Genomic DNA, 25,728 nt, shown 5'->3' on the forward strand with positions numbered 1-25,728 from the left:
GCTAATGTCCTGAAACGTGCCCAGGCAAATATCTTTTTTGGCCCCACAATCATTTCTCGTTGGCCCTTCTCTACATGACTTCCTGTTAGACCCAGTGGTTGACTTCCTGTTGTGGCCTTGCCTGACAACCAGTACATTACCAGAGTGTTTCCTGTCAGATTCTGGTAGGGCACTTTCCATTTCCTGTTTTCCAGCCGTTGCTGACTTCATGCCCAGTTCCCTGGCTCCTGTCAGAATTCTAAAGTGATACAAAGCACACACAGCATCTCTGAACATCATGTAGATCACACTTACCGTGCTGTGGGATATGGTCAGATATCCGTACTTCACGCCACATTTTCTCTTCTGCCACACCTTCCGGAGTCTGGATATTGAAACAGGTGAAGAGATAGAAAGAGGTAAGAGAACGAGGTAGAAATGTGAGAAGGTGAAAAGGGGAGGAGAAAGAAAAATGGTTATGGAAAGCGTAAAGGGGGGGGTATGAAAATAGACCAGATGAAAGGGAAAGTGTAGAAGAGGCATCGTTCAAGTGCGAAAGAGTAGAGACAAAAAAAGAAGAGAGATGGGTGGTGAGGCAGAGAAGGGGACAGAAGGCTTGAAGGGAGGGCAGGAGGGGAGTAAAAGAGCAATCAGAGGTAGAAACAAGGTGGAGGTTAGGAGAGTAAGAAACCAGACGTGGGAGGCAGATGAAAAGTGTTAGAGGTTCAAAAACAAAAAAAATAAGGAAAGGAGACGAGCATAAGAGCAAAAAACAGTATGTGAGCGAGGTTGGTGAGGCAGGAAAGAGTGAGGAAAAATAATAAACGAGGAAGACAGGAGAGGAAGTACAATGATCACAAAAAAGGAATAAGGAAGAACAGAGGTGGAATAGAGACAGAAAAGGAACATGGGAGACAGTAATGAGCAATATGAGAATACACTCCCAACATGTGTTAAGGCACTGATGTATTACATTAATTCATATGTATCAAGGCTGGCCACAATACTCCACCTGTGACTGAGAGAATGTGTGCCCTCACTGTACACTAAGCCATAGTGGTGGCCTCTGAAGATGTTGGTCATGGCTGCATCATAATACCACAAATGGGAACAACATGTCTAAGTCATGGCTTAAGGATGCAAGAGATGCCATGCAGGGGCAGTCAGATTTTCCACTTGAAAGCCACATGAGGTGCCCATCATCAACCACTGAATGCAGGTATCCATACTATGTTAGACCTTCTGGGCCTCAGAAAACTCTCAAACCCTAAATCAAGCTCACTGAAGCACCTTCTAGACACGGAAGACATTTTGCGAGTAGGCACGCATAGAGAGTTTCTGCATCATCTAATCTAGTGTTTGCTGGCAATGGAAACTCAACACTCATTATGGACCGTGCAACCTACACGATAAAAACCCAATGCTGTATTATATTGCACACAAGAATGAAATAAGTCTTGAAACTATAGGCTTGGTCGAAGAGGATTTTTCTACCACAAGATCAGAATCTAGAGGACTGAACAGACCAAGCAAAGGAAAACACTACCCAAATGCTAAACCTGACCATTAAACCCTAGGACTAAAAGATCAAAGGAATTGTTAAGTCTTAGGCCTGAGAAATTCAGTGACTCAAACTAGTGGAATTGCAACTCTCACACGGCTGAAAATTAAACACTCATTCAAAAGAATTTCAATGATTCAAACTCAGAAAACGTATGTAGTCATCACAGAAAACGCAAAAGAATCAAACAACTAACAACCAAGGACAATACAGACCTTCAAGGATTTACTTCTGGGGAAATCTAGGACTTTTGTGATGAATCCTGCAGAGTTCTCACAGAAACTCTACCTCAAGTCTGTGCCCAGGTGGCCAGGGGAAGAAAGCCGCTACCTGATCCTGACCCTGGGGGTGGTATTAACCGGAAGGATGACCTGGGAGGAAACTGGCCACCAAGGGAATCGGAGGACTCCGTTGGGTGAGGCGCAGTATTTGCCTCCCCTGGAGGAAGAGATGCTAGTGACGCCATAATATGTTAAGGCTTTTTGTCAGAATGAGATTTCCTGTTCTAAAGTTATTCACCCTGGGGGTTATGGAGCTTGTCTTAATCATTTGTTAGACAAAAAGCTCCCTCCATAAAGCTGTCCACATTTTTAATGGCAAGACCGCCTGTATTCAACACAGGAAGTTAAATGTGAACATCAGAACATTAGTATCCTAGGTTTTGATAGAACTAGCACTGCTTTGATTTCAATGCAATCATTGACTCCTTTTAAAGGTCCCCCTGAAAACATGATTAATGATGGAAGTGAAGTTAATTAATTTAAAAGTGATATGGAGGATAACAAGCTAATTGTAACATTGGGGACGTCAAGTCCCACGATGCCCAAAGTACTGGGAGGAGTAAGAGGGATCTGGAGGCATTAGACTGCAATGTGCAGTCTAATGATTTCAATGACCCACACCTGAGAGCGACTAAGGAGTATAAAGAGCCTCCTCAGGTGCAGGCCATGAGTTGTTGCAGTAGTAGTATCTGGAGAAGCAGAGGATGGAGTACTGTGCATGACTCAACGTTGCAGCAGCCGAGATTGAGGGGCAGCAGAGACGCCAGAGCCACTGCGGACCAGTAAGATGCGGGTTTCGTGAGGGTCTCTGCCCTCAAGCACTGCGTCTGCAGAGATTGCGCAGCAGGAAGTGTTATTGCTGAAGGCTTTCCTCTGAAGATCTCATGTGCAGAGGCTGTGTGGTGAGAGGCGTTATATTTGAATGCTTTCCCCACAGTGAAGTGTGCTCCAGTGGCAGGCGAGCACTGGAGCGAGGACTGTGCTTTCCCTGACCGGCACGGACTGTGGGGAGCAGGAGAAAGCAACTTATCTTGGAGCGGGAAGCAGAGAAAGCAGAAGACACAAAGGCAGCGGGGTGAGCAGATGCGTATGCAGCACCCGATGAGTTCACTAGTTGAATGTGACCCCAGAACGCCGCGCGCAGATGGGTGCCAAAGAGGAGATCCAGAGCTGTGACAGTGAGTGCAGTGAAGCAAACGAGGTCAGCGCTATGCTGATCTAGGTCTGTGCTCTCATGCAGTTCCCACACAGGTTGGCAGTGGCCTGCGCGGAACACTGTTGAGCACCCAGTACGAGCGGGCAGGCCACGACACGCATTCGCAGAGGAGTAGGACACCACATGAGCAGTCATTGGCAAGTTTGGGGCATGTAAGGACAGCCCACCTGAGCACTGCTCATGCATTGCATCAAAGAATGGGTGGGCCTGTCCAGTGGAAGAGGAGATTGTGCCAGATGCGGTTATGCAGGCAGCAAACCTCCACCACTATAGCATGTGGCCTTTTTTGCCCCAGTATGGGTTAGGAATAAAGGAATCGGATTGCTCAGTAAAGCCGAGTGGCAAAGGCTGTCTTTAAAGGGATTCATAATAGGACGGCCACAGACCCAAACATGGTACACACACTACCTTGGTGGTCTGCAGCATCTTCTAACTTTTGTGTCTTTAAGATTGTCAGGGGTTCATCTTTGCTTTGCATGAGAGCAATAATGGCCCTATGAATATCTGGGCATATTAATGGGAAGAGAAACAGTTTACACAATGATGGCCATGATGGAGGAAGGTAACCTACCAAAGGCCTTTCATGTAGGTGGGGTCTCATCACCTCCTAACTTTAAGTTGAGGAGCATCTACAGGGAGTGCTATTCCATTGGAAGTGGGTGCTGTTCTAAATGCTCGCTACAGGGAGTACTTTGTGTCTTCCTTGAATAGGTTGAGGGGCAGGTCAAAGCGGGCTCCATTCATGGGGATTACACACAGGGTACATAAATAATGCCAACCGGGGTGCACCTAAAGCACCTAGAAAAGAGTTCTCCTGTTGGGGAAACCATCATCATCTCCCACGTGGCCATAGTGTTGCGGAAATGTAGGAACCGTGACCCATCTCCCGTCTTGTGATGTATGTTACTGTTATTTTTGCAGGTTGCCTAACATATGCCTTCTCTTCACAGCTGATCTGGGAGCGAGGGCTGGCAGACAGTAGTCCTTACCCGACCGGGTGGCAAAGGCCAGTCAGCAAGCGAGTGCAATGAGATCTGGGCTACAATCGGGACAGTCCAAGGAGAGACTCCAGACACTTTGAGGATAGACATTGGGGGATGAAAGAACAGAACACAAAGACAGAACCTTGACTAATTCCAGGTCAGAATCAGGAGAGTCCAAGGATACACCCCGAGCGCTTAAAATATTCAAGCTTGAAAGTTGCAAGTGCCCAACCCATGCATGGCCTTCCACATACACTCCAACCACATAAGTACTCCAGTCTAGTATATCCAAGACTGGAGCTTGGAAAAATGCCACGATTTGCCCCCAAGGAAATACGCCACTTTTCAGGTATTAAGGAGGGGAGCAGAGCTGTTGCTCTACTCAGATTTCCACCACACCGTGCAGCGCTGTGAGCATCCCTCACCCATCACTCTTCTTGCTCAGGAAGCCAGACTTCTCTGTGCCATGGCGCTTGTTCCCCTGGTGCTGGTGAATGCTGTAACCACTCCCAGAGTTTTTCCGGCTCAGGCCATCCTGCAACGACAAAAGCACACATCGAGACGTCACAACAGCTCTCTTCCAAGGTGGACATGCAGGGATGGGTGGAGCAGGGGGAGACATTACCTCTTTGTTTTCCAGCTGCAGGACTCCCCTCAGGGACTCCCGGATCTGGGTCAGCTGCTTCACTTCCTCCTCTTGTGCCTGGTGCAGCTGTAAAGAGGGAAGCACTTAACAACCAAGAACATACAAAACAAGCATTGGCAAAGCCAACCATGTGGGCTTTTCCATAGGCAGACATGCTCCCCTTGAGATATTGTGTACGTTACAACCTGTATACATTACAACTTTCTACAAAAGTGATATCATTTACAATACGTTTTGGTTTATACAACGGCTTTCTTTGACATCGTCACAGAATCCACCTCCCAAACCCCTCTGCGCCACCAGTCTCATTAGTCTCACAATCCTGCAGCTGCATTTCGGAGCATTTTCTGCAATGCTACTTCTGGTGTTTGCTATAGTGCTAATATGCTGCCCTGCCTTTTGACTACTTCAGAGCGCTTTGAACCCCTTCAGCGTGCAGTTATACCTGGAAACGCCACTGTTCAGAACAACAGCGTGCCACAGACTCTGTGCTGGGTCCCCGGGGCTGCGGTGCCCAAAGAGGCTCTGAAACCCATATTCTAAAGGCAGAATGACAATGGGCAACGTAGGTGGCAAGGCCAAGGAGAGAAACGGAACACAATTATTTTGCAAGACATTAGGTCGCCTTTATTTACAAAATGCAACAGTAGTGAATGCAAAGACAAAGCATTTTCAATCTCCCCAATTCCACTTAACCCACCTGTGCGCGGGGAGTGGTCCGCCAATATCTCCATGCCCAAAGAACGTTGCTGGGGGAATGAGGTGTTCCCTTGAACCGGCCAATCCCCCAGCCACGTTCTTCCCACGTATATGCGTTTACCGGTTCAGCGCCGGCCATGAAGGCTTCACCGTAGAGCGCCGAGCCTCAGTCCCCAACTAGGATGAAAATCACACTACCAGCGTCTGGGAATGTTTGGGACCAGTATACATGCAATACAATGTGCTAAACCTAAAGCCACACGGGCGCTTATCTACTTTTCAGGGGCACCCGACCCCACCCCCAAAGACTTCGATTTTCAGTCACTCAGTTGCAGTTGTCGCCACTCCACTATCAGAGTCACCTAAGCACATCTTCCTCCCCCCTTCTGGTTCCCTCGCCCACCCGTGGCAACAGCCAACCAGGTTAGTTGTCCTCTTCCGTGGCACTAGCCACCATGTTTCTTTCTCTGGAAAACCGCAAGATCAAGGCAGCTGCCCTGCATCTTCTGTCGTACAGAGTCTCGGGCACACTGGAACAAAGAGGGGAAAGCGCCACTCTACTCCCCCTCTTATAGGACGTCCACAACAGAGACCCTGCAAGGCAAGGACTTCGGGCACTGAGCAGCAGCACCCACAAATGACATCATCCTTCCACACCCTCGGCGTTGGACGCCTAACTTAAGCCCTCTCCCCTGTGGCCGGCCTCTGTGCCTCCCAATACTGCTGCCGCTGCATTTTGCCAGGGGTGTGCAGCAGTGGCATCGCTAGGAGTCAGGGGGAGGCCCGGGTCCCTCCTCTGAAATCCTGGGTACCCTCTTGTGCCCCCCTACCTCAGCTGGGCTACTTTCTCCTGCACTTTCTGCAGTGCTGTGTCCGCTAGCACACACACACACACACACACACACACACACACACACACAGGGCCACAATCAATGCTGCTGCACTCCAATGAAGAGCTGTTAAGTTCCCCCTGCAGCCAAGAGAAGCCCCTCCAATCAGAATGTAGCGCTCAAAACCACTAATGATGGATCATTAGTGACTTAACAATTTAGTGCGTTCATTCTGATGGGGGGGGGTGAAGTGGGGTGTTGGTGTGCACAAAAGATTCTCTGCAGGAGTGTTTCTACGTCACATTGCCATTTAATAAGCGGCCCCCTACTTTTGTCTGTGGCCTGCTCTGTGCCCCTCCTAAATTTAATTCCTGGAGACGCCACTGGTGTGCTGGCATGTGCAAGCTGGACTACTGTAGTTTCTCTCTAGGGACTCCCCAACTTAGGTTTTCATTACCACCGCAAATAAACAAAGGGGGGTGTGTGTGGGCAAAACGAGCAGACATAACATACGCAAATTGATGGCGAGCTTTGTGGCTCACACGAGCACCAAAAGCCAATCATTGCCGACTTTGCACATAGGCCAACCCTTGCATCAAAGTGCCAAACGAACATGTATAATGTGTGTAGATTAAAGCTTAATGTCACAAAGGAAGGCAAAGGAGCGAGGGTAATGTACACCTCTTATGCTGTAGGGTGCTACGCAAGACTGTTTGTGTGCTCTACAAATAACATCAAAGAAGGATCTGGGCCTGTCAGAGAGGAGGCAGCCGAGTGGTAATTTGCAAAAAGGGACAGAGAAGGTTCTAACTGTCCCTACCTCCCGAGGATGTTGTCCCTAGCCAGCACTGGTGGGCCGCCTATATAATAGTGGATAGAAAAAGAGAACCAAAAATGTTTTTAGAGTGACTTGTACTTGTGTACAAATAGGTAAGAATTGAGGTAGTAACACTGTGTGAGACTACCCTACACTTATCTGCTTGGTAATAGGTAACCCACCTTTTGGTATAGGTCTGTACTACACAGGTTGGTAGTGCGACTGAGCACGTATCTCACAACGGTACTCCCACTGTGAACTCAACGCCTTCCTACTAAGTGGGCAACGCGAAGGATTCTACAATCAAAGGAAGGTACATCAATGTGTGTCCAATGTCAATACATCCAAGGAACACAGGGAATCTAGAGAGCCTTGAAAAAAGAAAAGACCCCCAGGTCGCTAACTCTACATAAACCAATTGAATACAAATCAATATACAGAAATAATGCACCTCACAAGTTCATACAAAAATATAAAATCTACAGCACAGTTAATCAGTATAGGCATATGTAAACATAGAAAGTGTCACAACACAGCCTATTGTTCCTATAAGTGATCTTCTAAAATTCATTGATACACTTTTACTAGTAGCCCCACTTTTTGCATATGCTTCTTACACAATTCCTACACCCTGAGGTGACTTCATTCACAAGGACAGTAATGGTATTAAGAGGTTGCAGAAAGGAAAGGTTTAAGGAAGGAAAAGGTTAAACAGGTTCTCAGTGTATCTGGGGAAACAAAATCTTTAAAAGAATCTCTCTGGTATGTATTTCGCTCTCCCTCTCGCCCCCTCCCACCGCGTTTCTCCCTCCCCCCACCCCACCACCTCAATTGAATGAGAACGCTATCCTGTATTACTCACAGCCTGGAGCGATGAGGCCAGCTTTTCAATGAAGGGAGACATGTTCTGGGCAGCCTTCCACCCGTCCTGAAAGAAACTTAAACACACAGAGAGATGTGAGAGCAGGAGGTACCAAGAGAGGGTGGGAGGGAAAGCAGAGGATTGAGAGGAAAAGCAGAGGGAGGGATACAGCGAAGGACAGAGGAGGGGAATAAAGAAGTGGGTGAAGAAAGCAACACGTGGCAAAAAGGTGCAGGGTGTCAAGGTGAGTGAAGTGAGGTGGTGTTTGTGTGTTAACCAAGTGAGAAGGAAAATGAAAAGGCTGCAGAAGAAGCAAAGTGTGACAAGGAGCCTGGCAGGGAGACCCGCACAGTGAGAAAACACAGGTGTCCTGCTGTTCACACATGCAGGGTTTGGCTAGTTGACACAGGGTGGTCGGATTGGGCCTTCTACGACTCTTTGGTGCTCAGTATCAGTGCAAGTTTTTGTGCGATACCTGGAAGTGGTTTTAATGACTCTGGTAGCATCCAACAGACACCAGGGTCACGCCGCTAAATCGAACACAGTGGAGACTGGTCATGAAAGGAAGCACCAGTCCCTTCCAGCACATCACCCATCACAAATCTCTACAGCAGAGTACAGGGTAGGTCCCGGCCTCAGAGTTGAATCCCTACAATGGGACCCTACATGGGCTACCTCCGAATGACCGCCATGCACACTACAATTATCATGGGTGCCAGATGCCACATGACATTGTGGTTTGATAGGCCAGAGATGGCAGTGGCATATAAAGATCAGCACCCAAGGTAAGCGAAACAAAAGCTGGGAGTCATCAGCACCAAGGAGGGGTACTACTGTGGTGCGTGAAAAATGACATCAGTAGCGAGGATACTTTTGGGAGAACATGAGCACAGTTGCCCAAGACAGGCGCTACATTTGGAAGTAGCATCAAGAAACAAGGATACTGCAGGGGATAAGGGGATGTTATCCGCACCAATGAATAGCACTGCAGTGGAAGTGATATACCAATGAATAGCACTGCAGTGGAAGTGATATCACTATCACCCTTGGATGGTGCTTTTGGGGATGTGACACTACCAAACAGGAAGGGTGGGGGGGTGATATCTGCATGGAGCAGGGGAAGTGACATCATGACCTAAGAAGGGCATTGTGGGCAAAGTGGCAGTATTGACAGGCCATCCAAATTATCACAAATCCCACTAGACCTGCAGGGCGAGTTCCTTAGTTTACATACTCGACCTAAGGGAAATGCACTCGCCCCAAGGTGACTGGTGACAAATATTTACCAGTGGTTTTTGTAAAAAGGTGTTTAAGCACACTTCATATTTGGTGCTATGCTGCCAAACATGTACAATGAAATATGCTTTTGCCAGTTTCTGCAAACAAAGTTTGTTTGCAGTAAATATAAATAGGTTTCTCACATCCCCATACAGCAAGGTCAAGTATCCTGCAAATGGTGCTTTCCCTTCATAAAAACGACTTGCCCCTGATAGCGGACTAGTAGATTTTGCAAGCCCTGATTAAGGAAGTGAATTGGGAGAGGGGCAGAGACACAATGGCATCAGCAAAGTAGGACACTTAAGTGAGCATGTGGTATCAGGACTGAGAAGGACGGTGCAGGGGTGAGCAATATCAAGGGCACTGTAGAGGGGACTGGCATCAGTAGCAGAGGCAGCTTTCGGAGCCGGGGTTTGCTAATTAGCAGGAGGCTGGGGGGCACACTGGGCACCAGGGGAGAGCCGGGGGGGGGGGGGGAGCTGCCCCCTCTGCCTCCTCCCCTCCTGGATCTGTCACTGACTGGCATCAGTATAAAATAAACAGTGGCGAAACAAACAGTTTTCGCTTTGCTAATGGGAAATACTGGTGTCCACATACTCCCTCCCATGTTCCAGACAAAGTGCTTGGGGAAGCAGTCTGTATAACTGAAGGAACAATGCAGCAAGAAAAGATTGCAGTAGCCCTCCCTGTAAACACCCAGCCCTCGTGCCTTTCAGCATGCGCGGTCTGTTGCAGGTCACATCCCATATATCTAGATCAACATTGTTTGTTTCCCTCTCTATTAGGTCTCCAAAGCCCCTACTCAGTAGTCCCAAGCATGTAGCCTCACTAAGAGGTACTATTAGCGTCACTCATAAGTCAGCACTATGAAGACGAAGAGCACATGCAGACTTCCTTATACCACAAGATCTGTCTTGGCCTTGCCACTCTCAACATATATTATTTTCGCGCCATTTGCAATGGATGTACCACTTATGAGTCACAATTAAAATGGGTCCTGCATGAGAAAGTGATACCAGCACGTAAGGTGGGTACTTCAGGAGGGACAGTTACAAATGCTTAGCTGAAGGACACCAACAGGGCAGCCCAGAATCTAAGACGGACACAGAGAGGGGGGGGATCTGGCCAGATGGGAATGGCAGATTACTGCGCGGCAGATATGGTCGAATGAGAATTGGTCGACATGTTGTAGATGTATTCTGCTGCATATATTTATGTGGAGGGTGGGTGTAGGGAAATAATTGCTGTAGAGGGTTAAAGGAGGGGCTGCAGGGAGCCTCCCCCGCATGTATATGTGGCAAAATCAACCTGTAAAAGGAAAAATTCATCCAATTCTCCTTCGACTAAATGTATTCGATGTAATTACCCTAAACCGGCCAGAATGGAGTTGCCAAAATGAGAAAAAAGAAACAGCCATTCTTGATCTATGCCACCACACACTGGGGACCTCACACCCATCCGCATTAGACTGGCACCCAGTCCCATGCAATTAAGGAACGAGCTCACGATCCTCCTCTCCCAAGGAGAGCCTTCATCACACACCATAGACACTATTGATCACACCCACTGGACGACCCCACCTCATCCCTAATTACGGTTCCTGTGGCTTAACTGTACTGTACCAGGACAGTTAAGCCACAGGTGGAGGGGACACTTCCATCTTCAAACAAGGACTGTGCTAGATGAAGGGTCTATGTGCACTCCTAGTAAGGTGGTTCAGACACCAAAATGGAACCACTGCTATATCAATGGAGAGGATTACATTTTTTAGGTGGCAGGAGTAGATGAATGCCAGATGTACGCGTGGGCCAATGTGCTGGTAGACCCATAGAAAATGAAACAAATGGAACGATTGATAAGTAGGAAGATGGGCAGTGGATGGATAGATAGATAGATAGATAGATAGATAGATAGATAGATAGATAGATAGATAGATAGATAGATAGATAGATGGCTAGATATCGAGCTGGTACCTACTTGTGCTGTGCCTGGAAGTACTTGATGAGACTCTCAAGGAACTCCGGACCTTGCTTCATCTGACTCTCATTGGCTTTCAACAGGTACTGGAGAGAGAAAAGAGATGTATGGGCCGCATTGGGTATTGAAAAGTCAGGCAAAGTGCATGCAGGAGAGAGAGGAGACCGCTCTGAATATCATTGGCTATGTATGGAGAGAGAGACACAGTATGAGAGGGAGACAGGAGAGCTCTGGGTGGGCCATCAGCATTGGGGAGAGAGGGAAAGTGCAGGAGGAAGACAGAAAAAAGTGCCATGCGGGCGCAGGAAACAATTAAGAGGAAATAAAGGTTGCAGGTGGCAGAAGAGAAGGTTCTGAAATGCATGTGGTACAGCAAAGGAAACAGAGTATAGGAGGCTGGACAGCAGAGTAGAAGAGAAAAGAACCTAGGGAAGGCATTGGGTAGAGAAAGGAAAGAGAAAGAACAGAAGGAAAAGAGAAAGTACAGAAGGGGTGAGAGCAGACTCTAGAGTGCACTCCCTACTAGTACAAGAGAACAGATCAGGTGTAGGAGGGAGAGAGAATGGACCACAGATAATGCAGGAGTAAAGAAACAATGGAAGGAAACCGGTAGAGTAGCGACATAGACCAAGTAAAAAAGAGATGAGCGCAGGCTCTGCAGTACACTGGCGACTAGACGAGAAGTATGTATTGGAGGAAGAAGAGGAGAGACTGTATCACAGAGAGTACAGGAGTAAAGATACTCTGGCAAGCACAGGGTATAGAAGGGACATGGACCAGGTACAGAAGAGATGCGAGCAGGCTCTGGAGTACACTGGGTACTACACGAGAGGTCACGTATAGGAGGGGGAAGAGACTGGGCCACAGAGAGTACAGGAGTAAAGACACTCTGGCAAGCACAGGGTGCAGAAGGGACATGGACCAGGTACAGAAGCGATGCGAGCAGGCTCTGCAGTACACTGGGCACTACATGAGAGGACACATTTAAGAGGGAGAGACAATGATTGAAGGTGTGAAGAAGAGCGAGCGACACAGGAATGAGTAACAATGGACGGAAAGGGGTGTGCGTACGGAGGTTGGGGGCACACATCATTTGGGGGAGCTTGGCAAATACCCTATCCACAAAGGCATGATCAGACATCGAGAACCTGAATCACTTTGCATCAAACATTGGGCCTCTTACAAGGAAAAGCATTCCTAAATGTAAGTTAGTGAGATCATGAATACAATGTTCACTGCAACGCAATCCACCTCTCAGCACTGGGTGTTTCCATGTCAGTCTATGGCAGCCAAGGGTGATTGAATTTCACTACACGAGAGCTACACCCAAAAAGTGAGACTTGTCTCAGAAGGTGTGATTCACACCCGACCACTAGGATTTGAGATCTCCATTGTCAAGAGGAGAGCGGTTTTGTGAGTAAGGAGCCTTCATTTCTCTAATTATAAACATGGTGTGCCCCCCAAGGTTTATCTCAAATCCAAATCACTGAAAGCAAGTCTTCTGCTAGATGGCCTCAGAACCCATGGCATCTGGGTGTAAGTCTTCTACTAGATTCCTCAGAATCCATGGCATCTGGGATTAAGTTTTCTGCTAGATGGCCTCAGAACCCATGGCATCTGGGTTTAAGTTTTCTGCTAGATCGCCTCAGAACCCATGGCATCTGGGTGTAAGTCTTCTGCTAGATGGCCTCAGAATCCATGGCATCTGGGTGTAAGTCTTCTGCTAGATGGCCTCAGAATCCATGGCATCTGGGTGTAAGTCTTCTACTAGATGGCCTCACAATCCAGGGCATCTGGGTGTAAGTCTTCTACTAGATGGCATCAGCATCAGAACCCATGGCATCTGGGTGAACAGATGGGCAGGAGACAATACTCTAACACTCAGGGCTCGGGGGTCGTAGGGTAAATGGTAGAAGGTCGGAGGGAGATCTACCTCGCCATGTCACTCAAGCCCCACAACTACATTAATCACATCACGCCCATGCCTCAAACTGAAGGTAGAAGGGCTTATTGCTCAGATAAGTAGATACCCCTGCTTATAACTCTAATTCTACACAATGAGAAGTGCCTCATAGAACTTCTCGTTTTCCCTTTCCATTCTGGAACTTGTAGTCGGAGTTTTATAATGGGAAATGCAGAACTACAAGTCCAAGAATGAAAAGGAAAATCTAGGACTGGCTAACCTCCTACAGATTGGAATCGATCCTGTTGACAACTAAATAACTGTGCCACACCGGGTTGGAATCTATGCCCAAGCAATTGAACTGTTCCAATGACAGCCATTTGATTCTACTAAACAAACTCCTTTCAAAACTCTTTTATAAAAATAAATAAACAGCCCACAGTAATCGGGTTAAAAACACATTCAGGCAGTAAGCGGGGCACTAAATGCATCCCACTGCCACCCACACCACTGCTTCCCATTTGGAAAAAGAGGGTCCCAAAAGATGCTTTCCATAGAGCACAGAGCTATCTGCAGCAACAAAGTCCCAATTCTCTAACGACAAAAAAACACTCAATAAGTGAACATTTTAACACAATACCAACCAAGCTACGGTCGTAAATGCCTGCACTTCGAAGGGGCCAAACATGAAACTCCACCCAGCACCCTGCCAGAAGACCACTATTCACAACCACTGATCCCACAAACGTACCACCAAGCCAAATATACACTCATGGTGCCAAGAAGCAAATACCTGCCAGACTATTCACAACATATGAGAGATCGTCTTCTAACCGTTTGGACCAGTCACTTTGGGTATGGAACCGTCAACACAATCTGTGGGGCAGTTACTGAAAGTAGACGCAGTGTTCAGTGTTGCTCATTTGCATAAATAGCATGCATTGCAACTCGACACAAAAAGGCCTTTCAGGGGCCGGGCCTTCCCAGAGTGGCTTGCCAACTCTGCATGCGGTAGGGCCTTGGCCAAGGTAGCTGCTGGCCTCCTGTTCGCACAGTGCAAGGATGGCACACATCCTTCCTAACCACAGTGAGTGCTCAGAGTCTGAGAGAATTCCCAAACAGAGCCGTTATTTAAACATCTGATTCACTCCTTGGCAGCTGGGTCTAGCCCCAGGCCTCCAGGGCACAATGACAAACAGTGGCGGCCGTAGTCATCACTAGCCCTGCAATGCTTGTTCCCCAGTGAGACAAATGTGAACCTTAAACTGCCAGTGCCACCGTTTACATCGCTCTCTTCATTGCCACTCTCTTTTTACTGTCCGTGTCCCTCCCTCCCACTTCCGTTCTTTTTGGACTACTCCTGGCATACTCAACTTCTCCCTCTTTCCCCTTCCTCTCTCCTCTTAACTCTCTGCTCCTCACGCCTTCCGCTCTCTGCTCCTCACTGACTTGCTCATATCCTTCTCTTCCTTTGACTCTCTGCTGCTCACTCACAGTCACTCCCCTGCGTTTCCTTTCTCACGTTCTGCCTTTCTTACTACCTCTCACGCGTACACCCTCTCTGTCTCGCCTTTCAAATCTGTTCCGCACTTACTTGTTCTTTCTCTCCCTTCCACTCTGCGCCTCTTCTACTCAGAGGCGGCGTAGGCAGGACTGTGTAACAAGTGGGGCGTGAAGCTAATTTAGTTGATCCACCGCAGTGACATTAACATCTGTAAATGCCCTCACAGTGCTGCTGAGTGGGCATTTACAGATACTGGGTGGGGCATGCCCGCTCAGGCTCTACCCTGTCTACGCCTCTGCTTATACTGCCACTCCCGGTGTCTTTCCCCTTTCCTCTTCCCCATTTCACTGCCCGCCACCATGTGTGGAAGCGGTATGACCCTCCAATAAGAACAGGGTTGATACATAGTATATATGTGCAAGCCCTACACCAGGAATAGCCTCGGACCAAATCAGATAATGGCCCTGGTCCCACACCGTTAATGGCCCTGGTCCCAAGCCGGTAATGGGCCTGTTGCCGATCCACCCAATTTCATGGCAAAACAACATCTCTGGAATTCAAGCCGAGTAAACATCAAACCATCAGGCTTGGAGGTGGTGGGGAAGTCAGTAGTTTTCTTGCTCCTCAGTATGCCGAGCTAGTCTCCTGGCCCACTCTGCATTTCCTGCACCGTTTGCACTATTATTGATTACTGTACTGAGCCGGTCGGTACTTGCTACACAGCAATGTCTACTTGTATCAGGTCAGTCATTTTACTCAATCAGTAAATCTGATTCCCACCTACTTCATTCCAAGGTCACCTTCCACAAGCCCAATGTATTACACACCCTCTTCCATCTCTCCCCTACACTCCCTACCCAATAAGCCCATCCAACCTCTCAATTCCACTTCCTCAGCATATACAAATGTTCCCCAAGTACCCAATTATCTGAACATTGACCTGCTAAGACCTTTCTTCTACCCCACATCCTCAAGTTATAAGAGTGTACCTTTAATCCCCCATCTAACCAAACATTCTCTTAAGACATCTTGTTGCATACATTAATTAATAAAGTTGCTCACAACTAGTGTCATTTCAGAGGACCATCCCACGAAAGTTCCCATTACCGAAGCATTTCCTTTAGAACACCTCTTATATAAGCTTTGACTTTAACTTCTGGTTACCTGAAAATGTCCTTTCTAAAGCTCTGTATGTTAAATCCTTGCTCTAAGGATATTCCATCAAAGCTCAAGCCACTAAACTATTTAGCTTAAAGAAACCTCCAGATAAAGCCCCGTTCCCAAGGAGCACCTGCTGCTAAAACAATGTCCTCAGACTTTATGTTGCACAATGGTTCCATATGCATGACCTCCTGGCTGACTAAATAACGGCCAAAAGAGCACATTACTGGAAAACCCACCTCAGAGGACCAACTACTGACAATATCTCTTAAGTGTTGCCCTTACCGGAATTTTACTTTCTCAACACCACTCATTATAGGAGGATTCATACAAATGGCACGCACATAAAGAGGTCTTGGAACGAGGGGAGAGTTGTATTTATTTTAGTTTTCCAATCGTGTCTAAACCACACAAACCCCAAGTGAGAAAATGGCTTAATACTCGGGGGCAATTGCCTAATCTAATAAAATGATGTGGGTGGATGCTCGATTTAAGTTCTCCTTAATTCCAATCGTAACAGTGTATGAAGGAAAGGTCGTCCCTAAGATTTTGTAACGGATAGAGGTCAATTCTTTCTGAATTTTGGATATTTTAACCACCCCTGAGGGCATATTTTGGCATAAGATTTTAAACCTTTAGAAGTCAGTAACCCTGACAGAAATACAACACGAATAGGGTATCAATTCCTTAACAAGTAGAGTAAAATGGAGGCTTGTAACTTTAAGAAAATTATTTGCCCCGTAACCAATTCTATATATTGCGACCTAGAAATTTTGAAGATGGTTAAAAAAGTGGAATCTTTGAATGAATTGGTGAATTATTGCACTAAAACTCTGAGCCAGTAGGAGTTGTTAAAAGATTATCTTCTTAGGACCCCAGCTGTACGCCTACCAATTGCGGAGGCATATTTGTAAGGATCACAAAAAAATCATGCAATGGCAGCACCATACCTGTCAATCTATCCCAATCGATTCAGTAGGCGGTCCTTCTTGAAATTTCGGTGGAATTTACATTGCACAAAACAAATCTTGATAAGGTATGGCAATGACCACAAAATAATCATGCAATGGCAACACCATACTTGTCAATCTATCCCAATCGATTCAGTAGGCGGTCCTTCTTGAAATTTCAGTGGGATTTACATTGCACAAGACAAATCTTGGTAAGGTATGGCAATTGTAGATTTTGCGGCTTGGTTGACTGAGTGGAAGATCTTAAGCATTTGGAAACCTCTTGCACAGCGTTAATAGGCAAGAGTTCAATTTATTTTAGCAAATTTACTGATAGGCAGCACCTTGTTTGTAGTGAAGGTTTTTGGAATGATTGTTTGGCAGGAAGATAATGGCACTAGCTGTGGTGGGTTTTATAGAAAGTTTAAAACTGAACATCTATTGTACAGTGTCATCGTATGAATTATTGAATTTTATGCATTACAAAAGAGGTTTATAGAAAGTTTGGCATTGCATGTATAATGTAGTGTTATTTCATTAATTATTGTATTTTATGGATCAAATTCAAAGGTAACTATTTATATGCTTTCTTGTATGTAGTGATGATGTGTTTTTTAATGGTTGTTCTACCCGTCTATTTAAATAGGAGGATTCTCTGGATTGTCTATAACTGGGACGTACCCATTCTATAGTGTCTGCCTCTCATAAGATTCCCTAACATTTCCATTCGGAGACATCCTGTTTTAGAAAGATATAATGTTTAGGACCTCCTTTTCCTGGAACATTCATGTTATGAACTCGCCTGTTTCAGGAATATTTCCTAAAACAGTCATCACTAAAACATTAATCTTCGAAGACATTCTGCTATGCAAATTAACGGTATGTAATGTAAGGAACTCATGGTGGCAACAGTAAAGGGAGACACAATTGATCACAGTTCAGTGGTGTGTTACTGAACTTTATAATGGGTGAGATAAACGCCTAAACTAAACCTAAATCTAAGATGGGAGCAAGCTACGACCATCAAATAATATGGCAGTACTAGTGGCGTCTTATCAAAATAAAAAGGGCCTATACTAAAAAAAAAAAAAACTATTGCCAATCCTTACTACTAAGTTACAAAAAGAGTGTAGGATAATGTTCACCAGAAAATAAAGGTGTTCCCAAAATGATGGTATGGTATGGCCGGGTCTCCCTTCCCCACGTTTTTTAGCACAAGACAAGGTGGGACTTCTGAGCACAGCACACTCCTGGGCCTCTCCAGCTCGAGATTCAAAATTCCGGTTCAACGATCCCAGAACATCAGGGGTCAAGTCTCTTTTCTACAAAGTCTCTTGTTTTAGAAGGCCTGATGGATCAAAACAACAAAAACAAAAATTCTTTCGGTAACCTTGCACCTTGGGCAATGGCTCTCTTCGCCGCTTGGATCGCCCTCTGCTGGGCTCAGAAACGCCTTTCAATTTGAGCCTCCCATCGTCGGATTCACTACGGCCGTTCAATGCAAATATTCAAAAGTCTTATTGTCTTTTTAAACAATTTCCTAAAGTGGACAACCCTTGGCGGGGTTCACACTTGTTGCACAATGTTCACGGGTGTATTATTCTTCACCCCAACTCACAGGCATCCCTCCGTCGGGTTCACATCTGCTGCTCTTACAGTTTACTTTCCTTTATCACGATACAGCATGGGTGCACAACATACGGCCCGCAGGCTAGTTGCGACCCGCCATGCCCTTTTGACCGGCGCGCGAGGCACAAAGACTATCCTAATGGAGGGCGGCCCGCGGCCACCCTCCATTAGGAAAGTCTTTGTTGTCTTCCGGGCCGGTGAAAACACTGGCCCTCATTGGCTCAGCACACACACGCATCACGTCGCTCCTACGAGCCACGTAATGCGTGTGTGCTGCACCAATGGAGGGCCAGCACTACGGCTGGCGTGGTCCATAAGGCTTGATGCCGGAAGGCATGTCAGCCTTGGGCCACGCCAGCCGTAGTACGATTCCAGCGTTCCAGCTTACCTGCCTTCCAGCACGTCTCCGGTAAGTGGTCTGTTTGTGTTTGCGTGTTGGGTTTGTTTTGCTTTATGTTTGTGTGTGTATGTTGCGGGGGTGTGTGTGTCAGATGTGTATGAATGTTTGTATTTGAATGTATTTTGTGTGTATGTTGAGATGCGGGGGTGGGGGGTGTGTCGGATGTGTATGAATGTTTGTATTTGAATGTATTTTGTGTGTATGTTGAGATGCAGGGTGGGGGGTTGTGTCGGATGTGTATGAATGTTTGTATTTGAATGTATTTTGTGTGTATGTTGAGATGCGGGGGTGGGGGGGTCGGATGTGTATGAATGTTTGTATTTGAATGTATTTTGTGTGTATGTTGAGATGCGGGGGTGGGGGGGGTGTCGGATGTGTATGAATGTTTGTATTTGAATGTATTTTTTGTGTATGTTGAGATGCGGGGGTGGGAGGGTGTGTCGGATGTGTATGAATGTTTGTATTTGAATGTATTTTGTGTGTATGTTGAGATGTGGGGGGTGTGTGAATGTTTGTATTTCAATGTATCTTGTGTGTATGTTGAGATGTGGGGGGTGTGTGAATGTTTGTATTTGAATGTATTTTGTGTGTATGTTGAGATGCGGGGGTGGGGGGTGTCGGATGTGTGTCGGAAGTGTATGAATGTTTATGAATGTTTTGATTTGAATGTTTTTTGTGTGCTGAGTTGGGGGGTGGGGGTTCGGGTCTGTATGGGTGCATGTTTGTGTTGTGTGCTGATTTGGGGGGGTGGGGGGTTCGGGTCTGTATGGGTGCATGTTTGTGTGTGTGCTGAGTTGGGGGGGTGGGGGGTTCGGGTCTGTATGGGTGCATGCTTGAGTGTGTGTGCTGATTTGGGGGGTGGGGGGGTTCGGGTCTGTATGGGTGCATGTTTGTGTGTGTGCTGAGTTGGGTGGTGGGGGTTCGGGTCTGTATTGGTGCATGTTTGTGTGTGTGCTGAGTTGGGGGGTTTGGTTGGGGGTGAGGGGCCCATGGGGTGGGGGGTTTGGTTGGGGGTGAGGAGGCCATGGGGCATAGTGTTTGGTTGGGGTGAGGGGGCCATGGGGCATAGTGTTTGGTTGGGGGTAAGGGGGCCATGGGGCATAGTGTTTGGTTGGGGGTGAGGGGGCCATGGGGCATAGTGTTTGGTTGGGGGTGAGGGGGCCATGGGGCATAGTGTTTGGTTGGGGGTAAGGGGGCCCTGGGGCATAGTGTTTGGTTGGGGGTGAGGGGGCCATGGGGCATAGTGTTTGGTCGGGGGTGAGGGGGCCATGGGGCATAGTGTTTGGTTGGGGGTGAGGGGGCCATGGGGCATAGTGTTTGGTTGGGGGTGAGGGGGCCATGGGGCATAGTGTTTGGTTGGGGGTAAGGGGGCCCTGGGGCATAGTGTTTGGTTGGGGGTGAGGGGGCCATGGGGCATAGTGTTTGGTTGGGGGTGAGGGACATGGGGCATAGTGTTTGGTTGGGGGTGAGGGGGCCATGGGGCATAGTGTTTGGTTGGGGGTGAGGGGGCCATGGGGCATAATGTTTGGTTGGGGTGAGGGGGCCATGGGGCATAGTGTTTGGTTGGGGGTAAGGGGGCCCTGGGGCATAGTGTTTGGTTGGGGATGAGGGGGCCATGGGGCATAATGTTTGGTTGGGGTGAGGGGGCCATGGGGCATAGTGTTTGGTTGGGGGTAAGGGGGCCCTGGGGCATAGTGTTTGGTTGGGGGTGAGGGTGCCATGGGGCATAGTGTATCTAGGGTCAATAAAATATATATAAGTTAATTAAACAGGCGAGATACAATAACTAAATAGAAATAAATTATAACAATGGAAAATGTGTAGTACAAAATGTAAGTTTGAAATGCAAATAAAAATCGTTACCCCTCAAAAACATTCTTTTTCCATGTGTTTAGTACAAATTGGGGGTTTAAAAAGCCTCCTGCCACGCCCCGCCTACCGCCCCGCCCACATTTACTTTTCGGCCCACTATAGCCCTCATGTAAGTTACTTTCGGCCCTCTGTCAAAATCAGTTGTGCACCCCTGCGATACAGGATGTATTTGTCTTAGTTTTCCCTTGGCAATGGGTCAGAGACTTTCGATTGTACAAGGGATTTGATGTGACCATTGTTGGACCACTCCGACACATCATGCCGCCCTTTCCTAGGGCCTTTTGGTACTTGCAGTTTCAATTCACAAGGGCCAGCGAGAGTCCTTGGACTGAGCACTCCTACGGAACTGACCACTCTGCAGCTTGCCCTTTCTCAAAAGTTCAAACACACACGTTCTTTGTTCTCAGGTTCTTGCGTTCATCTAATGTTGCCACGTGCAACCTTGGGCTCAAACACAGTTCAGTTTCCTATCGGTTTCCTCCGTCTCACTGACTGTCTTGAATCTGCTGGGCTTGGCTTGCTGCTGGAGTGAAGGATGGTCCCACGGTAGGCAGCATGCCTTCCTGCCTTTGTTATCAATGCTGGAGGCCCCCGTGCACCACTGACACCTGTCACACCACATGCCAGCTATACTACCCGGTCTTGTAATTCCTTTATCGGAGGCTTTACGGTCTTCAGTTGAAAAGGGCAAGGGCAACTCCCTCCTCATCGTCCTTTCAGGTCTCGCTGCTTTTCTCCTTCTCTTGAACTGCTGATATGGATTAGCTGTCATCTTGTGCGTTCGGCCTTGCTCGTAGTGTGGTCTTGTGCTTTGCCTTTTATCCCTGTGGGGAAGGTAAAGGGCTCTCAGGTGTGTGTGGTTCTGGTCAATTGCCTGACCCTTGTGTTGGGACATGTCGGGTAAACGGCTCTGGTGTTAGCCCGTTGTCTTTCTCTGTGTCAGAAAGTGTTCGTGTCAGAAAAAGGGGAGGGCGGGCAGAGCTTCTAGGTATTCTACAGGGTAGGATGGGGAAAAGGTCTTACAAGGAAGGGGGTACAGCGTCTCACCCTTCGGTGTCCCGCTTTCTCTCCCCGAAGATCCCCCATCCAGGTGATCCTCCCCTACTGGTTCACCGCCAGGAACTGGATCCAATAGTGTTGGCCATGTCTTGGCCACTTGGATGACAGATCCCTGGGGACTAGCGGGTGAGACACCTCCAGGTTTCTCACAGTAAGCACTGACAGGAATTAAGAGTGGCTGTTACTGAAACAGTCCTCTTCTAGGACTATGTCCCAAGTGCTCCTCTTACTTTTCTAAGACCATCCATTATTACAGGAATATGCTCTGAATCATCAACAACTTCAACTTTCCCACGTACAACTTCTGCATCTGGAAGTAATACCATTTGTTTAACTTCCTTTTTATGTCCAAGAGGTCCTTTTACTTTAACATTCAACTCACAAAACCTACTGTTGGGGGAATACTGGCCAGACAATCTGCAATCCCATCCTACAACTTACTTCTGGTTCTATTCCCTAAAACAAAGACTTCTTTTGAGGAATATTTCCTATACATTTAAGAACATTCACCTGGTAGGACACTGTAATAGGAACATTTTGTAAGAGCTCATGTTGTCAGGGCCTTTCCTTTCAAAGGCAACTGTTATAGGATTATTCTCCCAAAACAAGTATTACTGGATAATTACCATTCCAAGATACCCTGTTGTTGGAACCCATGTGAAGAGTTAGTGATGGACTTCCCTTCTTACTCGATTTGCTGCATCCTCACAATCACAGCTCTCACCTCACACATCTGCAGCTGGAACACACGGCGCTCCTTCTCCATATCTTCTGCAACTTCTGTTGGAGAGAGATCCGTCCGTATCATCGTGGAGAACCTGGCTCTTTCCTTCTTGTCTTTTTCAATTTTGTTTCTGAGAACACAAAGCAGACCCAGGCAAAATGTGAGAGGCAAACCTAGTTCCCAATGCAATAACCGTTACCCAACATGCAAAGACATCAGAAGCCCGAGTGAGCTTACAACTTGAACAATTGGGGTGGCAGTGAGTCAACTTGTAAAGTGTGGACCACGAACAGTGTTAGAATATAGAGAAAGAAGCATATAGCATCCTCACACGCTTCTTTTGACTGAGCCAGAGTGAGTTTACAATTTGAACAATTGGGGTGGCAGTGAGTCAACTTGTAAAGTGTGGACCACGAACAGTGTTAGAATATAGAGAAAGAAGCATATAGCATCCTCACACACTTCTTTTGACTGACTGTAGACGTCCCCAGGGTTTCACGCATTAGAACAATCCTCTGTAAGGTTGCAGGCAAAATCAAAAAGGCTCCCCACCAGTATTTGAAAGTCACTGGATTCAACCAGAAAATGTTCCCAAATACTCCCAATGGCAGGGTCACCTCATAAGCGGGATGAGAAGCAGAATCTAATCATGCAGGAGGCTTCATGGATACTGACATTCTGGGTAGCCCATAACTACACCATCCCAAAGATCAGCAACCCACTAAAGATCTGGTGACTGCTGCACTCAAGACTTCCATTGTTCAAAGACAAAGACATGCCAATAAGGGAGGCAACACTTAATTTAACAGAGGGGTCTCAGTTGATGGTCCATTCATAATTTGATTGAAAACAATGTAATCTGGAAGAAATGTCCTTGTCACAGAAGTAAAGGACGATAGAAACCAACATAGTCAATAAGAGTGAGGGAAGCAGGGAAAAAATAGAAAGAACGAAAAAGATGGAAAAGAGCTCAGGGAAGTAAACATTTCAAATTGCCCTGGCCTTCAAGGCCAAATCCACCCCCCACACCCCCTACCTAAACCTTTGTATCTGTGTGTGGAATGGTTAACCTCTTATTTAATATCTCGGATGGTGAAGGACATCATATTTTCCTAGTTCCCGGAAATGCATATCATTAAATCTAATTGCTATCCAAAGGATCACACTGACCTTAAATATTTGGACTATATTTAGGCAATTGCCACAAATTAGCTATATTAAACTGGACTATGGGCTGAAAATCTATGGAAGTGTCATCATGATGCTTCCTTACCTTGTTAGTCTGATCCCTATTTTCCAGACTTGATTGTCTGAAATAGAGGAAAAAAGGACAGATCGAGAAGAAAAAACAAACAGATATAGAAATAGGAAAAAAGACTGAGAAATAAAAGTCCATCTCACACTTTGGTTTCATATTCTCTCCAAGCCTTCTCAACCTGTTTCCTGCAGTCCTGGGGCAAAGAAGATAGGAAAAAATCAAAACTTCCTGAATGATTTGCTTCACTGGTTAATACAGACATTTTCGAATTTCTGAATACAATATTATATGAATGCAAAGGGCGGGTGTAGGTGGGTTTGGGGCTCCATTTATCTTGGAGAGCCAGAAACGCTTTGTTTAAATTAAAGTATGTGAAGTATGTGAAAAATAATCTGCTTATTCACCGACTGGTCATCTGGGATACTCAGTACATACTGACGGTCTCATCCCGAAGGACATATTGGAAATTGAGGTAAATGTGAACAGGAATCAGCCTGGTCAACGAAAAGTCGATACAAGGTTGTTTCTCAAATGATATTAAATGACCTCAGAGTAAGCCCATTTCTACACATGCAACCCCCTCTCAGGTTGAGGGTCTGGACAGGATTATTACAGCCACTTACAAAAACGTTTTGCTGAATAGTAATCATATCAGCCATTCTTCAACCCAGGCAATATTAAGTCAGAGCATGATTTGTTCCTGGAAAAGGTGCTTCATGCGAACAGTAGAAACGTGGTATATGCAGCTTTGAACGATTTGTCTATTTTTATTCCTGTGCGTTTTTTCCTAAAATTCAATCTTCATTAGAGAATGATCAGGCAATTTCGAAAGGGCTGAAAATATTGTGTGAATTGTCCCTGCAGTTCCTCCAAGACCAACATAGTCCTGTTATTGACATCTTCTGCACTTGATGAATACGTGTGACCCTTGCACTAAGAACAGGTGAATGAGTCCTCTACCGGAATGGGCCTGTTCCTCACTCCACGTAACTGCTTGGCCAAGAGCACGGAATAAACCTTTACAAGAATACGGTATGTTCAGGCTTGATATTGCACCTAAAAACAGAGTGATCAGCAATGCTCACTGTACATGACTTGCATGAGTCTGCGGCCACAATCTATGCCAGTAATAATGAAAGTGATTTACAAGCAACATTTATGGCATAGATACAATCTATCCATGACAGTAATGGTCCCTGCAAATCACGTGCACGAGGCTGTGACAAAAATCAATCTATGCCAGTAATGGTCACAATAAATCATTTGCACAAAGCTGCGTCCAACAGCAAAGCTACTTCTCTTCACCCTACAAACACACGCATGCAATCCAGGCATTTCATTCACGTATCCACATGCCCAGACACCCTCACGCACAGACAGGCAGGAAAACACACACACACACACCCCTCACTGTGACACTAACAAACACATACATGCAAACACAGGCTCACTTCAAACGATTGTGTGCACATACGCGCACTCCATTTATTACGTGCAAGCACTTTCTTTTGATGTCTTGCCTTTAAATCTCTGTCTTCACTTCGGGTGAGGAGAGAGCATGGCGTGGGCCTCAGGCGGGAATGAATTAAGGCAGGGCCAGCACCCCACAGACGCACTTGAACACACAGGTCGCATTGGGCACCTCCTGTCAGCTGAGCACAGCTTTGTTTCTTAGCAACCTGGAGACATGGTGCGCAAAACATTTTGGCATTCAGGCGCTTTAAAATAAAAAAATAAGTTAAGCTAGAGCTGCGAGAGGCAGGTGGAGGGGGCACGCTGGGTAAAGACTGCCCCCATGGCTCTTTGCAAGTTACTTTCAGTGAGCATGCACTGGGCCTTTTCACTCCTGTTCTCAATGCGTGCTAAGAACTTGCGCTTTAAGTTCCAGCATGCATTAGGACTGGGCAATGTGGCTTCCTTTAGGTGCACCAGAACCTGCACTTGTTCGAGCATGCTTTGACAGTCTCCCACATATTTTGCTGTGGTTTCGCCCATTCAGTCTCCAGGACTGCGCTCAGTCTTCTCCCTCTGCTTTTATCTGTCCAAGGATCTTCCTCTTTCCCAGGTTAACGCCTACTCTCCATCTCCCCCTCTCTCTACTTTTGGCAATAGGTCCCCCATCAGGACTCCATCAGATAA

At 46.7% G+C, this 25,728-nt stretch overlaps 1 protein-coding gene across 2 annotated transcripts in view; it reads right to left on the minus strand.

Moving 5' to 3' along the window:
* ASAP3 (ArfGAP with SH3 domain, ankyrin repeat and PH domain 3) overlaps positions 1 to 25,728 on the minus strand; it is a 519,538-nt gene that overhangs the window by 189,791 nt on the left and 304,019 nt on the right. For both annotated transcript variants that reach the window (XM_069622958.1, XM_069622959.1), the window contains 7 exons: positions 23,733 to 23,782; positions 22,332 to 22,461; positions 11,130 to 11,215; positions 7,875 to 7,950; positions 4,646 to 4,732; positions 4,446 to 4,555; positions 295 to 364 (listed from right to left, as the gene is read on the minus strand). In XM_069622958.1, coding sequence (XP_069479059.1) covers positions 295 to 364; positions 4,446 to 4,555; positions 4,646 to 4,732; positions 7,875 to 7,950; positions 11,130 to 11,215; positions 22,332 to 22,461; positions 23,733 to 23,782 — 609 coding nt within the window. The remainder of the gene's footprint in view (positions 1 to 294; positions 365 to 4,445; positions 4,556 to 4,645; positions 4,733 to 7,874; positions 7,951 to 11,129; positions 11,216 to 22,331; positions 22,462 to 23,732; positions 23,783 to 25,728) is intronic.

Source organism: Ambystoma mexicanum, chromosome 11 (genome assembly GCF_040938575.1).
Source record: "Ambystoma mexicanum isolate Mex_15411 chromosome 11, UKY_AmexF1_1, whole genome shotgun sequence".
Taxonomy (NCBI): Eukaryota; Metazoa; Chordata; class Amphibia; order Caudata; family Ambystomatidae; genus Ambystoma; species Ambystoma mexicanum.